The sequence below is a fragment of the Fusarium oxysporum genome, chromosome I (genome assembly GCF_013085055.1).
Source record: "Fusarium oxysporum Fo47 chromosome I, complete sequence".
Classification (NCBI taxonomy): domain Eukaryota; kingdom Fungi; phylum Ascomycota; class Sordariomycetes; order Hypocreales; family Nectriaceae; genus Fusarium; species Fusarium oxysporum.
Window position 1 is genome coordinate 1997188 of NC_072840.1, and position 13290 is coordinate 2010477.

The window sequence follows — 13290 nt, forward strand, 5'->3', positions numbered from 1 at the left end:
TTGACTCTCACAGTAACAAGAGCTACAATTGAGTACCTGACCCATAACACCCCAATGTAGCAGGGCTGCGAGAACAAGGGACCCGGTCTCACGAACCCCTGTCAAACTGGCGTCTGTCTGTCTGCCTTAGTCCGTCGTTGCAGCCGCTGGTGCTCCAGCTTTTGGCTCTGCCTGTTTCTTTAAACCTTTCCCCCTCCATTCTAACCATTCTCTCTCTTCGGTTCGGCTTTTGGTGAGCTGGTTTTGTTGGACGAACTTGCTTGCTTGCTTCGTCGCCGGAGTGTCATTGAGCCCTTCATTCAGCATTTGGACCTTCTGTATTGTTTCTATTTCATCAATCTTTCCTTATTGCTGTTCGACTAGATCAGACTAGTTACGCAGCCTCCCGATCTTAGCACACTCGATTCCATAGGTCGCTTAACTGGCCGCGCGACCGCACATCGACCGCCAACCGACAAGCTCCTCTTTTATTCTTTTGCTGTCACGACAGCTGTTGGTAATCTCGAATTGTCTCCTGCATCAGGTTTCGATCGTCTGTCGACCTTGGGACTGCTGCATCGCAAGGCTTTCTTGCGTCGACGCTTGGTTGGAGCTGCGAATTGTCTTAAGGACCCCTCTGCCATCGGAGCTCTCAACTACCACCGTCAGGGTAGCTCAATATTTTGAAACTCCACGCTCCCGTCATGGCCCTTGAAGCCCCTTTGAGGTCATCGACTGGAAGCCTACAATTCCCTTTCGTTTACCCTCAGACAGACATGTCTGCGCCCACAGAGAATGAGAGCCGTCGCTCTCCATTCAGACCATTGTACGTTGCCTTAGGAGCTATGCGCTTAACGTGAAACCTCTTGGAATCTCTGTTAACCCATGTCTCAGCTCTTCCCCTCCTCCTGCTACCGATTCGTCCTCACTTCGACCCAATTCTGTCAATCGCATGTCAAGTAGCTCCTACAATGTCATGAGTCCTAGTGACATTGTGGGTCCTTCTCCAGTCACATCTAATGGTACTGAAACGACCGAGATCGAGGACGATGTCTCAGAGGATATTGAGAAGGAAGTTAGTGATAGAAAGGCTACCCGTCGGTCGGAGGTCAGTCACAATGGGCATCGCCGACATTCTGGGCTATAAACTAACTTAACCACAGCTCTTAATGCTCACAACTAACTTACCGGAGAGTGTGCGCCAGTCCAGCAACGAGGAGGCTATTTCTGTCATTCATGCACCAGAAAGCTTTTCCAGCTGGGTAAGTTTCATCGTCATTCTAGATCCGACACATTTAACACCATTCAGGCTGCTCCAGCTGCCGCCGCACCTCCAGCCATGGAGCAAAAAGGGCCAAGTCCAAGGACATCTCCAAAATCAGAGGCTGAAAGCCTAGCCTCTCTCAATGGCGGACAAGAGAAGGTCTGCTACCCTTGACCTAAATTTATGCCATATACTAAACGGTCATCAGACATCGACTCATCCCGTTCGACCTCCGATTTTAACCGATGTGAACCCTGTGCGGTACAGCATCGACAGCGCCACACCCCGAGCTCAGGACCTGCAATCCATGCTGGATGATGGGGCCCGGCTACGTTCGAGTAGTACGAGTAGTCTCGAGAGTAAGAAAATACTAGTTTCGTCGCAGAATATGGCTAATATGTTTAGAAATCGACGAACAAACCGAGGCTGAAGGTGACGACGAAGACTATGAATCAGAAGCCATGCCGATACCACAGCAACAAGACGAGATCGAGACTCTACGAACAACTCTTGCTGAGTGCTGGACTTTGTGCAACAGTTTGTCTAAGCTCAGTTCAATCAATCGTAACCGCGCTCTTGGCAAAAATGGCATTCCTGATGCCCACGAAAAAGCATGGAGGACATGTTGGAAACTTTGTCAGCGGCTTTACCACAGTCGAGATGAGGACGTGAGCAATTTCAATGTCAAGGTCAACCTTGATTTGTGTCGCGATTTCTGTCAAGCGCTATTCGATGTCCGACAGCGTAATGATGAAGCAGCGGACTCGGTTTTGCGTGTTAGCTTTGAGCTCAACAACCAGTAAGTGCATCAAATAAGTAATGGATCTTACTCTAACAAGTTGGCAGCCTCTATAGTGCTCAGGATGGTACCCTACCGGAGCAATTCCGAGAACGCACACTGGACTTCTACATCGCGCTTTGTCATCGACTAATGAAGCAACGGAGTGATCTAGCCGAGGAAACCGATCAGTTGCTCAGGGCCTGTTGGGCACTTGCAGAGATGCTCTTCAATCTCAGGCAGAACAGAAGGGATGGAAGACCCCCAGATGAGGAGCTGCTGAGCTCTACTGTCCAAGCCTGCTGGGAGCTCTGCGATGTATTCCGAGACAGCTGGACACAAGTTCGACCTGATAGGGGAACACCTCGAGCCGGGCACGCATTTCCTCAGCATCTTAACGATCAGAGCGGCCGACAGAGTCGAGGATCAAACCCATCTTCAGTCCATTCGAGGCACGATAGTGTCAAGAGTGGGCGACAGGAAGAGAAACCAAGAAACCCAGCTGTTCCAGAAACCCCTGTAACCGAGTTCGAAGACACGCCCATCTCTCCACAGAGTCGTTCGCCAACAATGCCCAACATTCTTGTCCTAGGTACTCCTAGTGACAATAGCCGTGGCCGGTGGTCGAGTAGCGCGTCCAATCTTTCCAGCTACTCAAAGAGCAGCACCAGGACTTCAAGCACAGCCACCACTACAGCTGCATCGGAAGATGCAAATGTGACGCGTGCAAAGGTACTCGTTCTCCGAGCTGCTATGAATCTTGGCTTCAATCGTGATACCATCCATGAGCCCAAAGCTGCTGCTGCTGCATTACAGAAATTTGTGCAGGATCTTCCTCCTGGATCGTTTGGGTCCCTGATCTCGCACTCGACATTGCTATCACAGTACAAAAACTCCGTCCTTACCGATGCCATAATTCCAAGACACCACGCCTTGCCAGCCCGAGGCAAGCGCGTTACTGCCCAGGAGATGGCCAAGAGTATTCAGATGATGATGAAGAGTTCACAGCGGTATGCATATCTCCGAGATCTCTTCAAGGTCGTTTTCCAGTTCCCGGTTGAGGAGGTCGACACACGTCGCAACGTCAGCATTGTGGTGTAACATGCTATTCAACCATATTCATAACCTTCTATTTCGACGCAATGGTTGCGTCGAATTGCCTATACTTATGCCACGTTACGTCTAATGTTATTATTTCATACTGAAGAGTTTTTGGGAGTCGGGTCACAAGGATTTAAGGACTATTCTATGCCAGCATGCTTACACACACATCACAATTTTTGTATCAGAGATTGGAGAGACATTCTGAAAAGGTTTATGCGGTGGTCTGTTCGTTTCTACTTGCACGAGATACCCTGTAGGAAGGCTCTAGCGGGCGAGTTGATGATATGAGAGAGCTGGAGGGTAAGACCAGAAATATTTGGATAAATCAATTCTCCAAGCTTATATCAAGATGTTATGATTTATTGTATGGCGCATCAGGAATTAAGGAATCTGAAAGGGCACGAGTGGATTGAGATAAGTGCATGCTATTTAATTAGTTATGCTAAGTGGCCTAAGAACTAGGTATCCAAACCGAGTCTCTGCCTATCTAGTTCTGTGGATTTCAGCTTGGGTATCAACTCTAACACATGCGGCAGGCCTTAACGCCTCGTGATATGCATTAAGTCCGCAGCCTTGGAAAACAATTCTCAGAACGCTCAGCTGGTGTTTTTCGCCAAACGTGTAATCCTGTCTGTGGATAGGTCAAACAAAGGAAGACGAATCACTGCCTTCAGGAGCGACAAAGAGGCCCGGATCTACCACGGAGAAGGAATAGGGTATTTGAAAGATCGCCAGTCCCCAGGGACTGGGTTATATCAAGTATAGTATACAATGTGGGACAATTCAGCCACCACCTCAGGAGCACGACTTGGTGATGAACAACTTCAGGTCCCTGGTGGTATTGAGCACCTTGGGATCGATCGTGTTCACATTGATCCCCATCGTTGCCACTTTAGTTCTTGGAGTCGTGTGAGGAACCTGATTTGGCAACTTGGTGCTCATTGCTGTCGCCAGAAGTGCCCGAAGCAGCAGATTGCTTGCGATCTTGTGGGATTTTCTGCTCTGGAGTTTCCTCATCCTGATCTTGGGTGGGTTGCGGTTCGCTTTGTTCAACCGCTTGCTGAGCTGGTTCGAAGTAGTCCTCACAGTACACCGGGGCGACGTCATCTCGTCCGGCCATCTCAGGCTCCTGATCCTGCTCCTGCTTATGCTCTTCAGTGGGTGATGCCTGCTGGGGATACACAAAGTCGGAAAGCTGAGAAAAGTTGGAGAGGGGCATATCCATCTTAAAGGACGGTGAGTGTTGGGTAACGGAGGGCTCCTAGGCTCCGCCCCCTACGACCACGGTCTGCTGCGAAGATGAGACTGGTGCGTGAGAGCTAGCTGTTAGCTGCTGTCTCGGATAAGAGGCATATGAAGGCTGGGCGTTAGGTGACTGATGAGGTGTCTGGTATAGTGCGGCGTTACAGCCCCCAGGGCTTCCCTGTTCTGGTGACTTGATCTGTTGTTGACCTGAACGAGTGTTAATCGGGGAAAAGTTGGTGTTGAAGTTTGCCCTAGATTGCGTTTGCCAGGGGTTAGCTGGAGGTATAACCCCGAAGCCTCCCTGAGCTGGTGCTCCTGAAAAGAGGCTATAGGAGTTTGTAGGTGGTGAACGAAGATTTCCCATCTGAACCATTGGTGCTTCGTGGAACAAGGGGGCGGAAGACAGGCTGGGAGACTTCATGTCTTCGAATTTAACTGGTGATTGCGTTGGAAGGGATCCAACCTGGTATTGGGGGTGTTGAGAAGGTCCTGCTGAAGCTTTGAAAGACACTTGGTGAGCTCTCTTGGTTTCAGTCGGTGATCCTCTGTTTTTAGGTTAGAGAGATACGTGGAAAGGGACATTGGGGCGGTATTCGAAACGTACTCTGAGCCCGGCGAAGCGGAAAAACCAGCTCCAGAGTCAGGTTGACGTTCCTTTCGTTTCCTGGATTGCTTGTTGCAAAGGGAAGCTCTACGAGCAAATATCGGTTAGTTAATTTCAAAAGCAAGTGACAAGACCCTTTTGGCACGAGACAACTCACCCATAGTCAGGATCCTTGCCATATTTGTTCCTCAAATATCGAATCTGGTTGTCTGTCAGTGCTCGATTGAATCGTTCCCGAAAAGCGTTAGATATTGCATCGTTGTAGAAATCTTTCTCCATAAGGCTTAAAGCAAAGCGTATCTCGTCAGGTTTGTAAACTGGTTTTCCGGTCATCTTGAAAGAAGTAAGAAAAGAAGCAAAGGTGTGAAACAAGTGTTGAAAGTGTCGAGCAGTCTAAAGTCTAACTGTCCAAGAAATGTCTGAGCGGTCAGCGATGGTGAGTGTTGTGAGGTTGTAGGTGATAGATGGTTGAGCAAAGGTTGTTGTTCAGGGGGAACAGAAAGACAATGAATGTCTGAGGTTGATGTTTAAGTAGGTAGGAACTCAGTGATCGGTTGAGGGCTAATCAGCGTCGTTGATGTTGCTACAGGCTGTGATTAGGGGCTCGAGAGTTGTAGACTTCGATTAGTTGCCAGTTAACAACTGGCACTGAATCCTGACGTAGCTCGAGCGTGGATGAAATTGTGCAATTGGATAAAAGAAAGCATATCAAGGTTAATCATCAATGCTTCCCTAAAGAAAGAAGAATCTATTGTATGTGTAGAGAAAAGCAGCTTTGGAGGTGGTGTTGTGGTGTGCTAGCGTAGAAGTGGAGAAGAAGAGAAGAAGCAGAAGCGTAAAAGAGGAAGAAAAGGGCTCCTTATGAACCCCTCCCTAAAGCAGCGTCTGCTGATTGTTCACGGGAGATCCATGACTCAAACAGTGCAATTGCTTGCATAAAATCATTGGTCTCTATTGTGGCTATGCTTCCTCACTCGCTCAGTGTCTATGTCTAGTTCGTCTGATATTTTCCACTGTATCAACTTCGTCTCTTCTTCAAGCACCTGACTCTCCCTTTCTCTGTTAATCACTGGCTGCCGTGGCCAGTTAGAGTGCTATATGGGTACTGCATCACCGACTTGAGACGGCGGTGAGCCACCACGGCTGAAGACACCCAGCCAGCACCGCACATTGCCCGCGTCATCGTCCTCAACCCAGTCGTCCTGTCCCGCAAGTTCGTCCTCTTCTTCACAGAACAAGGGGGTTTCGAGGTCAAGCATAGCCTGGCGGAACGACTCGAGGAGACGTTCTGTGGTAGCATCTCGACGGGGGACCATGACGACAGCGCGTGAATCGGAGCCAAGAGCAAGGTGGTCGCTGATGGCTGAGGCGAGAAGCGCTGGGTGTTCATCGTCGTACATGGGATCAGCCGCGAGGACAATCTAGTCACCAGGGGGGTTAGACATAGTTTGTAAGCAAGAGTCATATAAGCATCGCCCTGCAATCACAGATCTCTACGAGCAAAAACATACCTTGAACTGATGCGGTTGCCCAAACAGGGTCTGATCGACCTCGTCTTCGCTCCCTCCCCAGGTGAGATCGCCAACTGTGAGTGATCCCCCGCGAGACTTGACAAGCTCAGTGTTCTTGGCCACGTTCTCTCTGAGATTTGGAACGATGTTAGGAAGATCGCTGAGTGCTACGGGAACTTTCCATAGAGCTGCTGCGGCAAGACCCAAGAGACCAGTCCCGGAGCCGAGTTCGATGACATCAGGTCGCGGTTGACCCAACGTCTCATCGAATAATCGAAATAGTGATGTTTCCGCCATGCGAGGAAGATGCTGTGATAGCACGTATGAAGACCCCCAAGTCTTGAAACCCAAAGAATCTCCGGTAAGCGCCGGTTCTCGAATGATCAACTCGAACTCATCGTTTCCCTCTCCAAAGGGCCATCTGCGAATAACCTCTCCCATAGCCGTGCGTCCACACCGCTCCGACATGCGCTTGCTTGCCTGCGTCCAGAGAACCTCCTTCTCATCATCGTCGTCGATCCATGATAAGGGGCTCTTGATGATAGAGGAGAGATAACGAGTGACTTCTGCCTTGCGCTGGCTGGCGAGAGATTCTTGCTCCTCGATGATCTCAGAGCGACGACGCTTGTGGTTCCATATTGGAGGGCTAAGTTCGAGACTCTGGAGAATGTCTGCTAGTTGAGTATAGCTGGGACGTTCCCACATTTGGGGGAAATCGAGTGCTTCGATACCCATGATTATGAGCCTAAGTCTCTCTTTTCCACACTTGTTGGCCACTTATGGTGAGGTCAACTCAGAGGAATAATCACAGTGAGAAGGAAATTGTCGGTGTGGCAAAAAAAAAAAAAAAGAATTAAAGAGGAAGAAGTTCAGAACAGAAGTTTTGATCAGGGAACTGTTCAATGTGCCCTCAGCAAGAACACAAGACTATGTGTGCTACAGAGCATATCGGAGACACCTTGAGTCTAGAACATAGTCCCTGTCCACTAGGATTTTTTCCAAGGTAAAGGAGAAGTCCGGGGGAAAAAGAACGCTATTGTAGTCCACACATTGTCTCGTCTACTGGCGGCAAATAGAAAAAATTGTTAACAATAAAAAAAATAAAAAAAAGTTGCGAATTTTTGGCTAACATCTAATTGGGTCAAGTCTATCTTCCTATCATAACTCGTGCGTATCAACGTTGGTGTTAAAGCCACATCAGGCAGTATTGCACCGCCACAGCCACTCTCGAATGAGTGATCGGCATGGCCCACGTGGCTGATTGACCAGGGGAAAGGGAGCTATGAAGCTCAAACTCCACCGTCTTCCCGATTGGTCGCCCTAGCAATGTCTGTACGGATACAAGAGGTAACATCTCATCCTGGTAAACTCCAACCAAACACATAAAAACATCCAACAAAAGAGACAAAAGAAGCAACTCCAGCAACTTAGACGACCTCTCTTCTCGTTAGGATCACCAAGGCTCGCCCTTCTCCCACCCCACAAACAATTGTCTCAGAACAGGTCCCTCCGGGTTGGCATAAACACGGGCATTCTTGAGCTCGACAGCCAGAAATCGACAAGTTTGCCAATCGCTCATGACCTTGCCTGACAACCTGACAATCTCATCACAAGAACTCTTAAGAGCTCTGTAGCTGAACTCGAACCTGGCGTTTAGGTCTGCGTTCTCTAGCCAAGGTGTCGCAATGGCGGTTTCAACCTGGCGAAGCAAGAGTGTAATGCTCGCCTTTGTAGATGTAAAGTTCTCACGGGTAGGGTTATCGCGAGATCGGGTCCAGTCGTTCCAGAGCCACTGTCGAAGAGCTTCGTTGGAGGTGTCGTGGCCTTGGCGTTGATGCTCGCGTGTGAAGTCCATGAGTTGCATGTTGTAGAAGATACTAGCTTCGTGAAGAAAATCCGAGAGTTGCTTCAGAGCGACGCGTGGTGGGAGACGATCCATAGGCTGAGCAGGCTGAACGTCTTGGTAAGAAGCATAGCTTTTGGTTGAACCATCGCTTTCGCAGGTCTTTGAGTACCGGGATGCACGGCGACGATGACGGCAGCAGCCAGGAATGAAGACGTTTGTTGCAGTTGAAGAGGGAGGATACATGTGGCTGTAGTCTTCAGTCGTGCGAGCAGGCACGTTTCGGAACGGATCTTGAGTCTGAGCAGGGTGGACAGTGTAAACGTATGCTGGCTCTTGGAAGTAAGCTCCAGGGCGCACCTCTTTGACGAACTGGGAGCGTCTGGATGTCATTGTGGGTGATGGCTGTTGCTCTGACTGAGACTGAGACTGAGACTGAGACTGAAGTGATGAGAAAGCTAGAATCAAGATGCTCACGTCTGGGCAGATATTTATACATCTTCAAGACAAGTTTGCCTGTAGGATATAGATGCGCTGGTGAATTCTACCCTTCTTCATTCAATGTCTTTAAGATGCGTTGTCGCATACAAGAGTTCATTGTCTATCGGTACAGCATTCAAACAAACGCCTTTTGACAACGACCAGTCGCATAAACGGCACAAAGACGAAATAAAGCACCGTGCTACAATTACTACACAGACAGTATCTGCCTTGACATATGTCCTCTAAGCTGCGAGCAATATGATTCACCAGCCCCATTCTAAACTATACATCCATGATCATCCGCTATTTGCTAATCCCTCTTTATTCGGAGGGTCCTGGATCAGCTCACACACAATATACGGCCCCCACCCGACTCAAAACTCAAAAGACCAACCAAACCAACCCTCTCAGCAACCATAGCAAACCTGGGGCCCAATCTGGTAAATCCAGAGGTAAATCACGCACCTCCATCACATGCGCCTCACGTCATAGTATCACTTCATCTTCCCATGTACCGAACTATCGTTGTTACTATTGACTGATTTTACTCGCGACTGGACCAGGCTCTCAATCAAACGCCAGGTTTCTTTTGTCACTCAATGTAGTGTATATGAATATCATGATTTCAATTCAACATTTTCTGTATTGTTTGGCTTTTGCTTTGCCTAATCTAACTGCCTGCCTTGGCTTGGCTTTGTCTCTGGCCGCGTTTGGCCTATCTTGTCTTCTCATGTGGTATCAAAAAAAGAAAAAGGAAAACGATGCAAATATCAAAGAGAGCTCCGTTCCTGTCCGACAGGTGGCTCGTTCATGCAGATCCTGTTTTCCCAATGCAAAATGCAACTGTAAAAGTTATCCGGTCGTGATGCTGTACGCCGCTGAAATCAAACCCCCACACCTTATCTTGTCCTTGTTCTGTCGTATTATTGCCGCCTTTTAGCTCCTCTCTGGGGGACATTCGCTGTAAATCTCCATCTTCATCGTTTTCAGTCGGTCTCTCATTTCCATCAGATGGCCCAGTTTCCTGCTTGAAGGGTTGTCCAGCGCTGAAATCTCATGGTGCAGCGTCTCATACTTTTGATAAAATAGTTTGAAGGCCTGTGCCTTCTGCACAAGATCATCAGAAAACCTTGATGCTGCAGGTCGCTTTGTGACACCACCCTTGCTAAAGCCTTCGACCTTGCGCTTCTTCGCAACAATTGATGCACCGGGTGCCTCATTCTCCAGATCCGAGGCATTGGTGGGTGGCGATGATGCCAGGGGAGAAGACTTCGTTGGGGACGTGTTCTTGCTCTTCATCGAGGTTGAGGTTATAGTTCCACGAGAGTTCTGGCTTGCGTCCGATGGTCGATGCTTAAGTCGGGGGGCAGGAAGAGGCTGCTTGGGCTTGATGCGCTTCGACAATGGTGTTCCAGAGCTCGAGCTCGAGTCGTCATCTTCGCGAGGTCGCTTGGCCGTAATCTGCTGCTTCATCGGCTCCCTTACCACAGGTCGAGGTTTGGCAACGACCGTGTCCCTCATCTTGGGTGCCGGTTTAGGTACAGCCTTCGGCTTAGGCTTGACCATAGGAGCAGCGTCATCTTCCGAGGTGTCCGAGTTAGAAATGATGGCCTGCGATAAAACCCTTCCTCCATTTGCCTTGGGCGCGGCGGTGGGCCGTGACTTGGTGGGAGATGCTTTAGCCGAAGACACCTTGGATGCCGGCTTGGAGGATGCAGCTGATGCAGCCGTCTTAGCCTTGGATTTACCCAAGAGGCGCTTGACCTGGGCCTCCTGTGCAGTGGGCTTCTTGGGCTTAGTAGAAAGAGGATTTGAGGTGGACCTCGACATAGCCTCTCCTCCAACCCTTGGCCGGTTGGCGTCCTGAGAATCCCCACTCTCTCGAGGCGTTGTGCCTCCATCCGCCATTTCAACATTGATTGACGGCGCGCTGACAGTCTTTGTAATCTTAGCCTGCACTCGGCTAAGACTCTTGCCAGTTCCTCGCTCCTCCTTGGGTAGTAGTCTGTCCCACTCTGGCTCTGAGATGGTGACTCTCTGCTTATCATACTGTCGAACGGCGTTGTCGATCGCCTTCTGTCGTAGTTCTTGGGTATCATAATCATAATTCCAAACATCAAGGTCTCTCCAGGACTTCTTCTTCAGTGACCATTTGTTGTTATCGTCGAGATCATCGGCAACTTTTCGAAGCGTCGGCTCCATGTCTTCCACCTTGCCTTCCCACTTCGTGGCCAAGTAATCAAATGAGCGATCCTGCACAGCGAGCTCATGCACCAGCATGGCTCGGTCTCCTTTGGCTCGATCAAGGGGCTGTGATGTCGTAGGGTTGGGTGTAAGGGACCCGAGCGAAACTTGACCTGGTGACTGGGGGATCGATCGTGGAGTTGAGTCGAGCAATTTGCTTTTGCTCTTGATAGCTGCCTTCTTCGCTGGTAACCTGTCGACCACGCGAGTCCTTCAAAACATGTCAGTATGATCATCCCAAAACTAGATGCAAGTGAGACCGACTTCTCCCGAGAAGCAGCATGAGCCGCAAGTCCATTTTGAAGAGCCTCGATGTCAGAATCTCGTCCCGATTGGGCGCTCTTGCTGGACTTTGCGGGCTTGCCGTCAGTGGTGTTGTCGGTCTTGCCAGTCTTCAGTTTCTTCGAAGTAGCGCCCGATGGCTGTTCAAAGAGAGAGCCGGTGTATGGTATCTTTTCAGCAGTTCGTGTCGATTCGAAAGGTCGTGTGAGGTAAAGATCATATGGGTTCGAGTCGGAGGGCGGCTCAATGGCGTGGGATTTGGAACCAAAGAGCAAGGTCTGGCACGGGCATGTTAGCATTCGAAAACATGAGCCAAATGTGCAACCTCAAATCCGTTGTGACAAGAGGCTTTGGGTTGCTCAACTTACGGGATTGGCTCCAAGAGAAAGTTGAATGCCATCTCCGTTCTGGACGCATTTGATCATGTCCTCAATAACATTATCACTCAGGGTGACAGCAAAGGCCTGGGAAGGCAGGCTGGCATCCTTGCCAGTCGAGCCCTCCAGCTGCAGCCCGCTTTCGGGAACCTTGAGCGAGTTCATACTGGAGGTCATCACGAGCCTCTGTAGGCCGTGGGGTGGGAAATGTCGCGGAGTTGAATGTTGTGTCGATCAATGCAGGAGCTGGGCGGAAGCGTGACGTTAGATCGTTCGGGTTCGCAGGTTGAAGATGAAGAGAAGAAGTCGAAGAATCGTAGCTGAGGAGGTAAGGATTCGTCAATGTGCAATAGTCAAAAAAGAAATCGTGAGGAGCGTTGTCACATTGTCATCCAACAAGGTGAGCTGAGAGAGAGGCCGCTGTTTTGATGAGATGGGCGTGAGAGCCTAGGAATATGGGGGCCGTTCTCCGATTCAGGAGGACAAAGGGGAGCGCCAGATGGTTTTGTCACTGACAGGCAGTGCAATATCCCAACACCTCAAAGCACACAAAGAATCTCCAACACCCTTTGTGATTTGCAACTCTCGTCGAGAAGCAAAAAACAAGTTGAGGGAGAAAGTTGTTGGAGGGCGGAGATGATGAGGGAATGAGAGCGGCAGCGGCGAGCCCAGGTCAAGGACGGGAGACGAGAGTGTACCAAGGTACTGCGTGCGGAAGGAACTGGGGGGAGGTACCCGTGCCTGCCTCTCTGCTACCTCACCAGCAAGCAAGCAAGCACCTCTGACCTTGACCTTACCTGACGGGCGGGAGTGGGTGCGGCCAAACAGGGAAGTTGACCGGGGTAGACAGTACAGCACAGCGAACAACACAGCGCAGCACAGTACCAAACTTGGGGTCCGACAGCGCAAAACACCGATTGACAGCACCATCACTCGAGCAGGGAGATGCTGTCTTTGGCGGATGTGCCAAGATACCCGCACGGTACGCTATGGAAATTCGTCCGGGGTGAGAGTACTTGGCCACTACTCAAGGCTCTATAGTGGTCTCAGTGATGAGAAGCCGTCAGGAGGGCTGTGGCTCAGAGGCCTCTCAGAGCCCAAAAGCACTGCAACTCTATCTGTTACAGCGACAAATTCAAAATCATTTGCTGGACCAAATGTTCCTTTTCTGTACACAAATATCTTTAGCTTCGCTAGCGTCCACTGGGGCCGTGGCTGCGGTGGCGTGCCTGATGGTGCGCCTGATGGTGCATGTGGAAGAGTCAACCGGTCAAGGTCCCATTAGGGGTAGAGGCTAAGTACTGCCTATGAGCTCTGAGCCACTGTAGAACCTTACAAGCTGGCCTGGAATAGCTTCGGGTCACAGTTTAGTACTTCATGGCGACATTTACGGCGAAGAGCGGACCAAGTACCACGAAGAGGCCCACAGCGACCGAGTGAGGTGGTGGATGCATGCAAGGCGTTGTGCTAGTCGAGTAAACTCGTCCCAGAAAAGCGAAAAGCCAAAGGGTTCCTCCCGTCCCGTTCGCCGGCCTCTGGAAGATCTTTGTCTCTCTCTGAGGTATTTGAACATGAG

The 13290-nt window shown here is 50.0% G+C and overlaps 5 protein-coding genes across 5 annotated transcripts; 1 reads left to right on the top strand and 4 right to left on the bottom strand.

Moving 5' to 3' along the window:
* The first annotated feature begins 211 nt into the window (after nucleotides 1-211).
* FOBCDRAFT_2258 (uncharacterized protein) lies at nucleotides 212-3460 on the top strand. The gene is made up of 7 exons (XM_031181269.3): nucleotides 212-805; nucleotides 874-1087; nucleotides 1143-1241; nucleotides 1289-1402; nucleotides 1452-1602; nucleotides 1649-2042; nucleotides 2090-3460. The coding sequence occupies exons 1-7, from the start codon at nucleotides 684-686 to the stop codon at nucleotides 3120-3122; spliced, it is 2127 nt and encodes a 708-aa protein (XP_031042037.2). The 5' UTR covers nucleotides 212-683; the 3' UTR covers nucleotides 3123-3460.
* Nucleotides 3461-4017: 557 nt separating this feature from the next.
* On the bottom strand, nucleotides 4018-5307 carry FOBCDRAFT_266967 (uncharacterized protein; the record flags this gene model as incomplete). The annotated part of the gene is made up of 4 exons (XM_031181272.3): nucleotides 4018-4350; nucleotides 4405-4915; nucleotides 4975-5061; nucleotides 5132-5307. 4 exons carry the CDS (start codon nucleotides 5305-5307, stop codon nucleotides 4018-4020), a joined length of 1107 nt encoding a protein of 368 aa, XP_031042040.3.
* Nucleotides 5308-5870: 563 nt separating this feature from the next.
* Nucleotides 5871-7596, bottom strand: FOBCDRAFT_210827 (putative methyltransferase-domain-containing protein). Its single transcript, XM_031181273.3, has 2 exons — nucleotides 6486-7596; nucleotides 5871-6395 (listed from the first exon to the last, which is right to left on the bottom strand). The coding sequence occupies exons 1-2, from the start codon at nucleotides 7218-7220 to the stop codon at nucleotides 6069-6071; spliced, it is 1062 nt and encodes a 353-aa protein (XP_031042041.2). The 5' UTR covers nucleotides 7221-7596; the 3' UTR covers nucleotides 5871-6068.
* Nucleotides 7597-7598: 2 nt separating this feature from the next.
* Nucleotides 7599-8931, bottom strand: FOBCDRAFT_2272 (uncharacterized protein). Its single transcript, XM_031181274.3, has one exon. It carries the CDS (start codon nucleotides 8719-8721, stop codon nucleotides 7939-7941), a length of 783 nt encoding a protein of 260 aa, XP_031042042.2. The 5' UTR covers nucleotides 8722-8931; the 3' UTR covers nucleotides 7599-7938.
* Nucleotides 8932-9426: 495 nt separating this feature from the next.
* FOBCDRAFT_2277 (uncharacterized protein) lies at nucleotides 9427-12360 on the bottom strand. The gene is made up of 3 exons (XM_031181275.3): nucleotides 11706-12360; nucleotides 11320-11615; nucleotides 9427-11266 (listed from the first exon to the last, which is right to left on the bottom strand). The coding sequence occupies exons 1-3, from the start codon at nucleotides 11889-11891 to the stop codon at nucleotides 9748-9750; spliced, it is 2001 nt and encodes a 666-aa protein (XP_031042043.2). The 5' UTR covers nucleotides 11892-12360; the 3' UTR covers nucleotides 9427-9747.
* Between the last annotated feature and the right edge of the window lie 930 nt (nucleotides 12361-13290).

Excerpts from the sequence above, each read along its gene's own strand:
- FOBCDRAFT_2258 (XM_031181269.3), top strand. The coding sequence starts at position 684 with ATGGCCCTTGAAGCCCCTTTGAGGTCATCGACTGGAAGCCTACAATTC. Across the intron at positions 1,242-1,288 it reads CAGAAAGCTTTTCCAGCTGG|GCTGCTCCAGCTGCCGCCGC; the intron begins GTAAGTTTCATC and ends AACACCATTCAG. Across the intron at positions 1,403-1,451 it reads TCAATGGCGGACAAGAGAAG|ACATCGACTCATCCCGTTCG; the intron begins GTCTGCTACCCT and ends AACGGTCATCAG.
- FOBCDRAFT_210827 (XM_031181273.3), bottom strand. The coding sequence starts at position 7,220 with ATGGGTATCGAAGCACTCGATTTCCCCCAAATGTGGGAACGTCCCAGC. Across the intron at positions 6,396-6,485 it reads GGCAACCGCATCAGTTCAAG|ATTGTCCTCGCGGCTGATCC; the intron begins GTATGTTTTTGC and ends CCTGGTGACTAG.
- FOBCDRAFT_2272 (XM_031181274.3), bottom strand. The coding sequence starts at position 8,721 with ATGACATCCAGACGCTCCCAGTTCGTCAAAGAGGTGCGCCCTGGAGCT.
- FOBCDRAFT_2277 (XM_031181275.3), bottom strand. The coding sequence starts at position 11,891 with ATGACCTCCAGTATGAACTCGCTCAAGGTTCCCGAAAGCGGGCTGCAG. Across the intron at positions 11,616-11,705 it reads TTTCTCTTGGAGCCAATCCC|ACCTTGCTCTTTGGTTCCAA; the intron begins GTAAGTTGAGCA and ends TGCCCGTGCCAG. Across the intron at positions 11,267-11,319 it reads CATGCTGCTTCTCGGGAGAA|GACTCGCGTGGTCGACAGGT; the intron begins GTCGGTCTCACT and ends CATGTTTTGAAG.